Consider the following 14,425-nt stretch of genomic DNA (forward strand, 5'->3'; position numbering starts at 1 on the left):
ATCCTAGAGATTTCACATCATAGAAGTGACTTTGATTTTCTATTATCCCGAAAATCATGTTTAGATGCCAAAGTTTTGGCTGTGCTTGCTGGTGTAAATTTTTAAAAAAATACAATTCTCTTGCCTATTCCAGAATGTTTTTTTCGTTATGCCTGTTTCTATATATGTTGCATTTATTGTGTGTTCGATACTTGATCGTCATCTTTTACATATATGTCTAGGCTATACTTTTGTTTGTTTTTCTTTTTTTTTATCCTTCCATGTGAATTTATGGCCAACTGGCTGTTTTATATGCTTTAGCAAAATATCTTTTTATTCTGAATTGCTATGGAAATGCATGGGAACTGTTTTCTTTTTCTCCAAGATTCAAAATATATATTTTCAACCGAAGCGAGAGGTTTAGCTGGAGTGCACAAGCTGGTGTTGGGCTCTATTATTTTTCTTAAAATTTGTGTTGTCGACCCTTGCAAGATAGTACGGGTTTCGGGTTCACTCATTATGTTAGAGGTCACTGCACTTTGTTTAGCTCATCTTCTGGTTGAACTTATATCCTTACTTTATATGTTTTTGATTTTCTTTATTTCTTTTCGTTTTAAACATGTACAGGCAATAGACGGCAAGAGGCATTTTCTTATTCGTAATTTGGCCTGTCTTTGTTGATTCTTACTTTCTCATCATCTTTTTTCTTGTCAAATGTTTATTTTCATTGAACATTGTTTTATATTTCTTATACTTTTCTGCTCTAATCGTTCTTTTGTTTCTTTGTCGTCTATTGTGCTTAGCAGATTTTACATATTTTTCAGATTCACTTTGAGATTTGTGTGTAAAGTTGTAATAGTATGTTTTATGTTCGTGTTTCTTCGCTAAAATTACTTATCTATGTGTATCATTTATATCAGTAAAGTGTGGATCACAGTGCAAGTGATATGAGATTGCGTGGAGAAAGATCGTAATTTAATCGTGAGATCTTGGATTGAAAACTAGGTAAATTAAACCTGTAAGTTGTGTTTGTGTTTCCAGGATATTTTTAGTGGTATATGAGGAAGATATGGATTGGAAGAAAAGAATAGAGGGAGGGACTGCTGCTATATTCGCCTTCTAGTGAGTTAGTAAAAGTGTAGAGTCTTATGTAAGCAAATCCTCATTGTACAACCACAGTTTTTTGCACAGCTTTCAGCATTTGAAATGCATACAAAATGAAGAAATTTACTAGAAATATTTCGAAAAAAATTCACATTGGTTAAGAAATATATGCTAAATGTTAATTGTATAAGACTGATGTTATTAGTGTTTTTTCTAAATATTTTGCATATAAAATAATTCGCGAGAATACGAAAAGTTCACTTCCTGATTTTGCAACTTCTCGAAATATGTTAACATAGCAGGCGGTTTCCTCAATACAAAAACTTTAAAAATCTTTGGTCAGATGTACCACAAATTATGGGTCACAATTAAGAATTGCTTATTACATGATAACTTTTCCTCCATAATAGCTTGAAAAAGGAGATGTATGCTAAATTTTGCAAATTTACCATCCGACGATTGATTTTCAGAGATCGGTAAGGCATCAGGCTATGCCGTGAGAGCTTTTTCCAAAAATTTTCACCAACAATATGGATATATTAATCAGAAAATTAAAAATGCTAAGGAGGGACCCATAAAGTTTTTTTTTTTTTTCTGTTTTTTTCTTTCCTAACAAAATTTGGTCAAATTATATACAGTGATAAGAACATAACTTTTCATCCTGCTTTTTCATCTTTGATGCTTCTCTGCGGTATGTAAAGTGTTAGGCCAGGTTGTATTATTTACATATGCTTGTAAATTTATCGTAAATGAATCAGATTTGCCTTGCATCGAATTGTTTCTCAATATTCGATGAAAGCTACTGTAGACGTTTGAATTGGAAATGTTGTGAGTCAATTTTGCTGCCGGTTGGCAATCCTGATGTGAATTTGCTTTTTGCCAATAGTCAGTCTGTCAAGAAATTTGCCTCGAATTTATGTTGATTCAATTAATTTGAATTGCTGTTATAAAAGGTGAAACAAAACTCCAGTGGATAACATTTGATGTTTCGTTTCAACATCTTTGAAATATCATATTTGAAAGAATTGCTGCATCTTCATTTCTCTTGAACTAAAATCAAAGTCTTCATATAGTGATGGCTTGAATTTCGTTTTAATTCATCGACTAATATTATAAAATAATCTTATTTGTCTCTTTGTATTTCACTCATTTCTACTGATAAATAAATCTTTATGCTAGAGATTCATTACGCATATTATTTTTGAAATTTGCAGACAACTTTCGGCAGTTTCATTGGAATGCTTGCAATGTAAACATAATATTTGTTCAACATGTATGGAAGAATACAAAATATTGCCCATTCCCGGTCTGTCTGTATAAATTCCATAAATAAAAGATATGACATGATCTATCACTAACTTCTAAATTTCACCTGTAATCTATTTTTCTCTGCAGAAAGTGACCGATGTTTTAGTTTGCCCAGCGGAAGATTGTTCAGGAAAAGCATCTGAGGTGGATGAGTCCAATCTGTGCGACGGTATATGTAAAAAATACGTGGAAGAAGGCAAATACATAACGACAAGTTGCTGTCAAGCAAAAATATGCTCCGCTTGTTTCGAGACTATTTCCGGTCGTAAATATTCAACAGGTACTGATTTTGATCATTCCAAGTTGCTTGTTTTGAAGAATCTTAACAAGATTTCAATTATTGAGGATATGCAATACTTCACAAATTTATTGATTCATTTTTAGTGTTTTAAGGAGCTTTTATGACGTGCAGTCTTACTGTTATAAAAAGAAGTAGACCTTTTAAATTTAAAATTCACTGTGTTTTCCGGAAAATGTTTTTTGAAACGAAATAAAATATCCTTTTCAGGTGTTGAAGAAAGGTGTCCTTCTACTGAATGCCTTAGACATGCTGACGTTAGTGGAATTGAATCGAAATATTTGCTCCTTCTTATTAATTACGATGACTGAAATTGTCGATAAATTAAGAAATTACCTATTCTCGAGAAAGATCAGATTATCAAAAATACTGATAGTTTAAAACAAACTGATTACTGTAAAAACAAAATTCTAAAAACGAAATTTGAGTAACTGCTAGCCTCTCTTTTTAAAAATAAGAGTAGTTAATTCAATGCGATACATACCTATCAGATAGCTCGATGCCAAGCTGAAGTCAAATGTAAAAACTCGCCAATTAGTGGATTCCCGTCAAAAGATGAATGCGAACACGCTATGTGCATTCAATGCCTGGAGAAGATGATCGATAACTGTGAATCTGCTGGTTAATCGTGCCATTTTTTATGCGAACTTTGGACAACTCCATAATTACTACACGCATCACTATAATAGTTTTTTTTTTTCGAAATGATTTTTTACAAACTTCCTCTTCACAAAGACGAGAATTAAGGTTCTCTACCACGTTGTCCTAACGAATCATGCAATGCGTTGTATAATGTGGAATCCGTAATCGCAATGCGTGCAATGCTACCGGCAAAATCGGCATTCTTCAATAAACTTTCACTGGATAACAACTACTATTACTTGATTAAGGATGAAATAGTTACTGTTAGTAATGATACAGTTCTACTCTCGTCAAATACTAGGCTTGTAATAATTACAGCAATATATGAATGTGCTAGAATTATCATTTATGTTATTGCCAGAAGATTCCTACATTATTTAAAGGAGTATATACTTATTAAAAGTATATTTCCCTTCTTTCAGCCAATAAAATTTTCCTGAAATTGCTCAAAACATATCAGGAAGAATAAATACACTGCAAAATTACAACCGCTTTAAATCAGTTAAAGATTCCAATTATTGGCCGAAGTTTTCACATTTTTAAATGTTTCAAAATATAGAAGAGGAGGGGAAGAGAAAGGAGGGAGTTAGAGAAGAGGAGAGAGAAAGAGGGAGAGGGAAGAGATGGAGAGGACAGGAGAGAGAGGAGAGGGGAGAGAGGAGAGGAGGGGAAGAGGAAGGGGAGGGAGTGAGAAAGAGGAGAGGGAGAGATGGAGAGGAGAAGAGGAGAGAAGAGGGAGGGGGAGAGGTAGAGAGGGAATGAGAGAGAGGAATGAGGAGGGAGATGGGAAGAGGAAGAGAAGGGAGCGAGAGAAGAGGAGGGAGAGGGAGAGATGGAGAAAAGGAGAGAAGAGGGAGGGGGAGGAAAAAGGAGGGAGTTAGAGAAGAGGAGGGAGAAAGAGGGAGAGAGGAGAGATGGAGAGGACAGGAGAGGAGAAGAGGGAGGGGAGAGGTAGAGAGGGCAGGAGAGAGAGGAGAGAGGAGGGAGGAGAGAAAGAGGTGGGGAGAGAAAGGAGGGAGAAGTGGGAGAGGAGAGGAGAGGAGAGGGGAAGGGAGGGGGAGGAGGAGAGGGGAGCGGGAAATTCAGCTCACCGTTCTCCAGGGGAGCATGTTTGCGATACTGGCAGCAAACAGTGACCGATATCAGAAACTGATCAGATCAAAATTCCCGAACCTTCTATGACTTACTTCCCGCTTTGCAGGTAGAAGAACATAACACACAAATATCGATCAGTCTAGAATAGGAACAAACTTCGACGAAATAAACAGGTGCTGAACGGAAACGATGATTACGTGAAGCGTAATTCGTGGGACCCACGTGGGTTAGTGGGCAACACTAAGTGATATATATGATATGTGTAACAACAGTAGAAAAGTATTCACAACACTGGACAGAAATTCAAGCACGAAGAAGTGACAAACAAATCTCATAATTTAGAGCCAATATTTCAACCAGTTAGTCATATTTGTCATGGTCATGATAAACTATCTGCACAAAAGAACTCTCTTCTGGTTCGTATAAATGATATTAGTCATCAATAAAATATGCAAATGCACATAAAATAATCCATGAATTAATCCTCACAAATTGAATGCATTGCGATTAATTGTTCGGAAATATTCTAGTACAAACATCATATTGTGTCTGTTTCAATGCGACATTTGTTTATTATTGTTTGACAAATAGTAGAATTTGAAATGATGTAAAATTTCATCCCACATTTACGCATTGTATATAATATATCTGAGGAAAATTTTTAAATCTTCAATAAGATTTCAAGCCAAATAATTAACTGAGAATAGCCAAGTGATCAACTGAGAGCATATTTTTATGCTTTGTAACGAATATAAGTTGTTATTTTTATGTGTTCAATAAATGATCCTTATTAAGGAAAGTTTTTATTTTATTTCTTCATTTACTATTAGTAAAATAGATTTCGGTGAAAACGCTGTAGTAATGAACTGATTGACATTCATCTTACGATATGTTTTTGATTATAATTATCAAAGAAATGAATACTGTTTGATGCATTTTGTTATTATTAGTAACAAATTCATTTTTTTTTTCCAGTGATATTTTACGCTAGTATCAATTTCTACGTGACCACAATAGGAAAAAACATGGGAATATGCAGATAAAGTTGATTCAGCGGGAGTATGTTCAATTATTTATTTTCAGTTTTTTTTTTTTTTTTTTTTTTGAAAATATGAGAATATAATAGTAACATTTATCTTATGTAAGCAAATCCTCATTGTACAACCACAGTTTTTTGCACAGCTTTCAGCATTTGAAATGCATACAAAATGAAGAAATGTACTAGAAATATTTCGGAAAAAATTCTAATAAAGTAATATTCAAGAATGCATATATCATCCGGCAATTGGTGATTAGCCGACTAGAAGGTTTCTCTCCCCTTGTTCATTGTGTATTGAGTCATCGTTTTCACAATGATGAGGAAGGACAGATGAGTTTGTAACTGGCTAATTTGTTGTATGCTTATAAATGAAAGTACTTTTTGTACCAGTCGAGGTTGATACTTTCTTTCATTTCACAGGGTTAGAGTCATAAAAAATTCTGAATTAATGAAGAATCGCATGCATAGGGTAAGAGCTGCACGAGATTTTTCTCACATTGAATAAGCTGAAAACAATCGTTCAAGAATTTAGAGACATATGTTCTGTCATTCCATGCAACTAATTAAGCATCAGATTAGCAGAGAGACACTTATCAATCTACCTGCCATATTTATTAATAACTTTTAGCGTTACAGAATTCCTCTACTCCTACACATATATCTCTGATGGAGCAATTATTGGGATGATGGTGAAGAATGTCAATAATCCACATAATGCTCGATTAGCAGGCCTGGCACATGTATTTCCGTCGTTATGTCTAATAACATGACGTTAATCTATTGATTAATACATCGGCGTGAATATTTCATTACTCTCGCTTATTTCTCGGATACATCATGGAATTTCAATTTTTTATGCAAAATGACAATAAGTCGAAAAAGTCAAAAGATTTTTTGTTAGATTTGTGATACGCAAACCTATGTTTTATGCTACCTCTAATGTCACAAAGAAATCTAACTATGCTATTTTAGTTAAGGCAAATGTTAGTACAACAAAATTTGATTTTTTTGTTTGGTCTTTTGTTAATTTTTATCTACTTAATTCCATAAGAAATTTTTATGTAGCTTTTTGCTTTGGTCAATTTTTTAATTTAGGAAGACTCTTTTTGTCTTTTCTTTAGATTTCTGTCTAATCTTAACAATGGAGCAGATTTCAACTTGCAAATCATTATGCCTCACTATTTATCTGCAGTAGAAACAATGAATGTATTTAAAGATAAGCTGGAACCAAAACAGCCACAAACAATCTCATGCTTTGTCATCCCGAAAAAATTATATTAAAGAGTTAGAAAGTACATAAAGTAAGCATAGAGAAGTTAGTCACTTGCTGTAATCTTCAAGAATTAAATAAAATTACAACTTATGTGCAAATGCAGAATTCAAATTTAAAATTGAATGACGAGCTTGTCGATTGTGTAGATAAGAAGATAATGACAAATTGTCAAAACATGGAGTTATCATTTGTTATTATCTTAATAAGATGCATATTAAAACAAACATATAATACCAAGTGCTCATCTCAAAACATCGATTTCTCCACTAAAATTGAATTAAATACAAAGGAATTTTCTTGGTCACTAATGAATTCAATTTCAAATAATACTCAGTTATTTCTATATTAATTAAGAATTTGCACTTGATTCTCATGAAGTTTTCTCATAAAATGAAATTTGCTAATAGAGGATGGTATTCCTGTATTTAAAGTTGCTATTCCCAAACAAAAAATCTTGTGGAGTAATCATCATTCCGATGTGTTTAAAATATATTGAAAATTCGAAAAAAAAAACGCTTCTTGCAGGATCAAATTATGTCAGGAAAATGAAATTAATATGAAGAGTGAACTTCGATAAAATTTTAATAACATCAGATAAGATTGTTTAATTTTATCAGTTCAAGTGACTTAAATTTTTAATTTAATCTCTTAAAATGCAAGACTTTTTGCAATTTACTCATTGTAATTTCAATGCCAGTATGCAGTTTTATGAGCAAAATTTGAGGAATTTAAAAATGGGGTTAAAGGAATAACATAACAAACTAACTGCAATTAATTACAACAGTGGTATTAACATTCTCTTTGACTGCCATTTTAGGAAGAAAGAAATTTAAATTGAAATTCCTTAAATGCACAAGTCTCTTCTACTACATAATGGAAAATAATAAACGAATGTGACATAAAGTGAACGACCTATTCGATTTTAAAAACATTTGAGGATTCGATTAATTCTTTGATAAAATTTGTAAATTAGATAATTTTAATGAACATCTAAAACAACAAAAAACATTTCGTTTTGAATTGACAAAAGAGGACTCACTGTTGACCGTCAGTGCAATGGAAAGTAAACATGGCAAATTGAAATGTCTATTGCGCTAAACATTATTTTTTCATGAGCCATTACTTTTTGTTGGAAATGAAGAAGTGAATACTGAAAAGCAGAGGAGAAGATAAATTTATATTTGTTTTGCAAAAGATGCATATGAAAACGGAAAGAATGAAAATTCAAATATTGTACAAATCAGATTTTGAAATCAACGGCAAATTTTAAATGTAAGAAAAATCAATGCTTTAACTGAACATTTCGTGCAGAGATTTGTTGATTAAAATCGTGAAGTTCAAAATCAAAAAAGAATGGTAACTATAAGTGCAAGTGTTCAACTTCACTTCTTAAAAATAAATTCTTACTTAAATATTACTTAAACAAATTAATGCTTAATTTTTTACTGCTAGTAAACAAGAAAAGGTATGAAAGGCTTCGGAGAAAGAGGTATTCTTCCCTGTTTTTTCGTTGGAGAATTCACTCTCGAAAAAAAGAAATGCATCCTATCATTCAATGATATATATAATAAGAATTTCGATTGATTGAATTTGTTTAGACACACCATTTCTTTAACTGTACAAGTATTGTTATATAAAAAATGAAAAAAGGCTGAAAAGATCACCTAGCCCAACATTATATTGTTTAACCTAACCCTCTAACTTTTTGTAACATTTGTCAAATATTTCTTCTACCACAGCAGCATTGAATATTCATTAATTGAAAGAATCAGTTTTTTTTCCACCAAAAAGTTATAATTACTACTTTCCAATGGACATCAAAATTGATATCAACATTATAAAGTATTATAAGCAAGAATTTCTTAAATATGCTTGATATTTAAATATGCAGAAATTAAAAGATATTAACTGAGACGAAGAGTATAAATAATTCTCCGTCTGGTTCATTTATTTGTATAATTAGTCTATCGGTTAGAAATCTTCCACGTCTGTAAAGTGTGAATTGTAATACATCATCTCACGTTCACAACTTGTTTATTTTCAAATTTTGCAATAAAAGAATATTTTTTTCGAAATATTCAGATTTACTTACTTATAATTTTAAGAGCAGTCTTTTCTTTTGAAAACAAAAGTAGTACTGGAAGTTTTATATGTTTTATATGTAGTAGCAAATAATAGTGGCGACAAATAGGGGATGAACAACAGCAGTTTCAACAGCAAACAAGCATCACCTTTACCGCCGCCTACATCTCCGCTAGCTCATTCATATGCACCCCCGCTACCACTTCCAATTCCTCCATCATCTCCAGCATTTGCCCCTCCAATTCCAAAAGGTACCAATCAAGAGTCGCAATATGATTGCTTAAAAAACTTATGCAAACAGCATCTAGGCATTTTCAATAACATTTGATTTTAATTTTAATTTTTATAAAAGAAACATTCATTACGAATTAATTCTACGAAAATAGTCCAAATGCAACTAATTCCAATGGTATATATTTCACATATCTTTTCGCTAATAGTCTTTTCCTAATAGTTAGAAAATTAGCTATTCAAATTACTTAATTTTAATTTCTAAAAAAAAAAGTCTGCTTTTATTCTGTGCAATTTGCTAATGTTTGTTTTTTTTTTTTCCGAACATTGAAGAATTTGAAACGAAAAAATGAATTTCAAAACCTTTTAAATCAAACAAACTTGATGTATAACTTTTCAGTTCCGGAAAAAGTGAGTTATTGATATTCAGTATTTCTTATGCAGTTGAAACGTTGCCCATCAGATCCTGTTACAATGATGTTAAAATCTATTGCCAATTTAAATCATTGTAATTAATTAATATAATCTAATCAATAAAATCTAAAACTCTAATTATGGTACCACTGAGCTTTCTTTAAAGGAAAGAAGTAGTGGTGGAAATGAATTTGGAACGATCTCTTTGTTCGGCTCAGACCAAAGTACCATTTTCAAATTTCAAACAACGAATAATTCCACTCACAGTTTATACGTTTTTAATCATTTTAAAATTTATACAACAGATTTTGCATTTTTTAATATTTACTATCACTTTTATGATAGTGATGACTAAATGATGTTGGAGTGATAGTTAATTCAAGAAAATTTTAGGAAAGCTCAAAAAACAAAAGATGAAAACAATACCAACAAAGAAAGGAAAATTGATAATGTTTGCCTTTTCGATCTGTTTCGGCGTTTCACTTTTTACCTTTCTGTTCGCAGTAATATTGTTCATAGTTCGAGTGTGATATTATCTACATCTTTCCAAACTAATCACTTTAAATCATGAAGATCAAAAATAAACGGAATAATTAGGAAAATATGGGGAAGTGTTCGAGAATTTTGAAGTGTTTCACTAAAATCGTAATGCATCTCGACTCTTATAGCACACTGTGACATTAACTGTTGAACACGTGCATGTACTTATAATTAAATCCATTGAAATTATCGTTGACGCGATGACGACATACCGCATTCCGTGAAGTATCATGATTTATAAACACGTATTGCCATCACTATTAATTCTTGCAGTACCTTACTTAAAATCAGATCGCTTACTTCAATTCACTTTGTCTGCACATTTTCGCGACAGTCAAATTATTCATTCCACACCAATGAGATATTCGATGTGCAAATTATTCCTTGCATTGGTTATTCATATTAATATACAGATAGGACTGCTTCGCATTGTTATTCTCATGGATTTTATCTAGGAAGATTCTAATTCGTCATTCGTGTTTCTAGTAATATATTTTATCAGGTATCTTACGATTGTTTCTAATTTTAGAATGGAAAATCTCACTACATTTGTAAGCTTTTCCTTTCGACTTGATTTATTTTTTAACCTGCTTTTTTAATTCGACAATTTAACTGAGTTATTTGAAGTATGACAAACTTGATTTAGAAGAAATGATGTTAAGTGAAAAGATCAACTGATTCATTCAAGCAATAACAATTTAGTGATGAAGATATGATATTGATAGTGTTGTGTATAATGTATAAAAGAGAATATAACCATAGAGTAAAAAAAAAAAAAACAATAATTTTGAACATTTATTAAGAGTTGAAATCGCTCTAAATTACTTTTAACAACAATGTCAAAAAGTTTATCCTGTCATCGTTGTCACTTTCTGTTTGCATAGGTTTTTAGTTGTAAATATGATTAATTAGTTATAACGTGAAAACCGTTGAATATTGGTATCATCCATTACAGCTAATTTTTAGTACATAAACAAAAACGATTGACTAGTCGAACAAGTACCATAAAAGTTCAAAAATAAAGTTGCTAACCTACTGAAAACAAAATATTTTTTTTTTTCTTTGTATGACGACAAAGTAAGATTCAATATAAGCCAGTGACATTTAACGGTATTTTTTAATTACAATCTACAAATAGACACAATGAAATCATGCCAATGCTACGAATCATGAAATCATCTGCTCATATAAGTCATATTTTTATATTCGCTTTATTCGTTCAAAAATTTGAAATCACTTCACAAGATACTATAATAGTTTATTAACAGGATCAATATACTGCGCTGAAGAACTTATGTCAACTAAACTGCTTAAAGCATTTCGCTTTTCTTCTGGATTCTTTCGCTAAAGCTTTTGAGTGAATCTTTTTTATTTTGCAGATTTTCTTATCCACTGTTTTGCTTTTTCCCTGATTTGCTATTAATTAAAAAGTTTAACATATGCATTAATCTGGGATCAATCCCTTGAAATATAGCCTAACAATATACTCATTGTATTTCAGAGATTGACTTGAGACATATCTATCACTGAGACTATATCTGTACAATTTTTGGAGCTTAAGCAAAATTAATTCACACAGATTTCAAAAAAATAGTAAATATTGTAGTGACTAAAATATTGCAGTAAAACGAGTTATAATTGCCGTAGTAAAATATGATGAGTATGATAATCATAAGCATCGTAATCAATATAATGATGTATCATAATAAGCACAGTATTAAAGTGCAACAAAATACCATTACAAATATACGGCACAACAAAATATTGTACCGTAGCATAATACGATGTCAATTAAATACCGCATAATAAGTATTGCAGCAAAAAGTGTGATAAGTCCCATAACAAGCTAAGAGTATAGTGAGACTAACACAGGATTTCACACTGTTGTCAAACGAGTTTACTTGTATAGAATAACACCAAAAAAGTCATATAAGGAAATAGTTTTAAAGGGATCAACAAGCCGAAAGAATACTTGTGTACAGCAGATACAGCCTCGATCAATATGTAAACAATCGTGAAACGATATTTTGGAGTTCAAACAAGGATTAAAGTGCAACGCCGAATGAAAGGTCGTATAGATACAGTAATGCGCCTGGTCAGTAAAACTAAGATCACAAGAAGCCGACCTAGAGATAGAGCTCGAAGGATTTGAAAGGAATGGGTCAGCAGAGGGAGCTCAGTTTTGAATATTTCATTCAATATTTAGATAGATACATTTTTTAGTGATTTTTGGATAGATTCGATTCGGTACGGCATATTCGAAGCACTAGTTTCATAGTGGATCGATAGTGACATGAAAGTACGACAATTTAGTTAACATTCAATGGACTATTGGTATAATTCAACATTTTAGGTGTGTTGGTTTCCACTCTATTATTATATAAATACGGTATTGCATGATACTACACAAAACTAATAAAGCTTGAAAATTTGTGGAGGTGAAAACACGATTTTTAAAAAGTAAAAAAGTCGATTTTGCTTCTTTTGTTTTAAAAGTTTGTCATAGTGATGAAGAAAATATATATACATTGGTATAAATGAAACAATGGAACATAAAAGTTCTGTTTCAAAGCTTCCTTTGTGTATAGGTGCTCCTCGAAATCCTTTAGCTGATTTCATTTTCTTGAGAGAAATAAAAAAAGGTGAACATCTAAGAAAGACTATTACAGGACAAACACAGAAATAATAACAAACGACAAAGAAACTGCTAATTGTCTAATTAAGAGTATTTTTCTCTCCTCATCCTCTTTAAAGACATTTCTCCTTCCTTTCTCTTTCATTTCTCAGCTATAAAGGCAATAAAAGCATCAATACAAACAGCAGCAATCTGGTTTTTGTTAATAAATGTAATGTGTTTTGGCTTGAAGCCATCACAATTTTGGATAGTTATCAGCTATACCAGTTTTTCTAATTTACAATATGCTGCTTTCAGTTGTAAATGAATTCTCATTTAACAATTATTGCAAGCCAAACCAGCGAAGGTATTCGTAACCCTGATTCGGCTAACCGAATGACCAGATGCAACACACAAGTGACCTATAGGCTCACTCGGTCATATTTGTCATGCAATAGAAAACAAGATATTATTTCAAGCTTATCCGTATACCGAATAGCGATGTGAAGTCTGCGTAAAAATTGTGTATTGAGGAAAATAAATGAAGATATTAAATTTGCAATAATTTTAGAAATAGGCATGTCATCAGTTGCTAAAGTTTGGCTAATGTTTGTTTATAAGCTGGTGGTAATATTTGCATAAACGGATTTTGCGTAACAGAAAGAAAAATGTGCAATGTAGCATATATCAATAAGCATAGATATGGTAGCATCCAAAAATTAGAACATTTTTTCTCCAGTTTAAGCTAATTTATGTGAAAATATTTCAGATTGCAGCCATTTTAATAATTTATTACTTTCTGATCTTTTACAATGGAAATTTTGAATTATTAAGCAAAATATTATGTGAATTTAAGTGAATAAAATGTGATTAAAACTTATCTTTTGCTGGATGACTATCTCTTTAGAGGAAAGAAACCAGAATAATTGACAGATATAGAGAAATGGAATAGATGTTCTTATTTTTATAGTTTTTCGGAGCGTTTTTTTGGAAGTTAAGTGCTCTGTTTTTTCAAGGGTAATGAAAGTTTGCAAGCCAGAAGCACAGAAGTAAAATAGCTTATAAAAAAGGATCTTTAGAATTCTCTGGTCCATGTAAATTCTTAAGGATCGACTGATTTCTACACTAGAAAACAGGTAATAGCACTGAAATAGATTTGAATGTGAACTTACAAGTAATGCTGGTTTCTTATGTATCATAGTTCTTGATAGAGATTTGCTATAAGGAAACTATTTTCTGTTATTTCAAAATTTACCAAGAATTTTTATTGCTACAAAACGTTTTAGTCACTATAATATATAATTGAGAATGAGGAAATAATTTCACATCACATAATAATAATGTGCTCAATTTTTTTAAGCATATGACAATATCAGATTTGAACTGTCAGGGACATCTTATTTATGCATTCGACTGATTCAATAAACAACTATATAAATGTACTTAATAAACTACATACTAGCTTTTGAATATTTTGTAGAAGAAATTTCTCATTGCATTATTATCTGTCCGACATTACTCGATCTACCCCTCAAAGTGTAAAATTTCTATCATTATTTCAATAACATATCTCATCAGAAGACAGATATTTCTCATCCTTATCCGTTCCAATAAATTTTATAGACTTTTTTTTTTTTTTTTTTTTTTGCAAAAAACTATGCTTTTGTATATTTACTGTAAGTGAACAATATTGTCATCACTTTTTAATGTAGTCAAAAGTTTTTGGAAATATTTTACTCATTTATCAATGTTATTGACTATTCAATTGGTCGAATAGCAAATGATAATAAAAGTATATGTTTTTGC

General features: G+C 31.4%; 2 protein-coding genes across 2 annotated transcripts, besides 2 other annotated features; both read left to right on the top strand.

The window, feature by feature from the left end:
- Positions 1-2,358: 2,358 nt before the first annotated feature.
- Positions 2,359-3,315, top strand: Bm18196 (Uncharacterized protein; the record flags this gene model as incomplete). Its single annotated transcript, XM_043076701.1, has 4 exons — positions 2,359-2,389; positions 2,498-2,671; positions 2,900-2,946; positions 3,181-3,315. 4 exons carry the CDS (start codon positions 2,359-2,361, stop codon positions 3,313-3,315), a joined length of 387 nt encoding a protein of 128 aa, XP_042932635.1.
- A 2,144-nt stretch (positions 3,316-5,459) lies between these two features.
- Positions 5,460-5,485: a sequence feature (Short protein (BM_BM18197, VIO90994.1) was converted to a misc_feature.).
- Positions 5,486-6,101: 616 nt separating this feature from the next.
- Positions 6,102-6,132: a sequence feature (Short protein (BM_BM18197, VIO90994.1) was converted to a misc_feature.).
- Positions 6,133-8,932: 2,800 nt separating this feature from the next.
- Positions 8,933-9,474, top strand: Bm10875 (bimodular protein, putative; the record flags this gene model as incomplete). The annotated part of the gene is made up of 2 exons (XM_043076702.1): positions 8,933-9,071; positions 9,452-9,474. The coding sequence occupies 2 exons, from the start codon at positions 8,933-8,935 to the stop codon at positions 9,472-9,474; spliced, it is 162 nt and encodes a 53-aa protein (XP_042932636.1).
- Between the last annotated feature and the right edge of the window lie 4,951 nt (positions 9,475-14,425).

This window comes from Brugia malayi (genome assembly GCF_000002995.4).
Source record: "Brugia malayi strain FR3 genome assembly, contig: Bm_v4_Chr1_scaffold_001, whole genome shotgun sequence".
Lineage (NCBI taxonomy): Eukaryota > Metazoa > Nematoda > Chromadorea > Rhabditida > Onchocercidae > Brugia > Brugia malayi.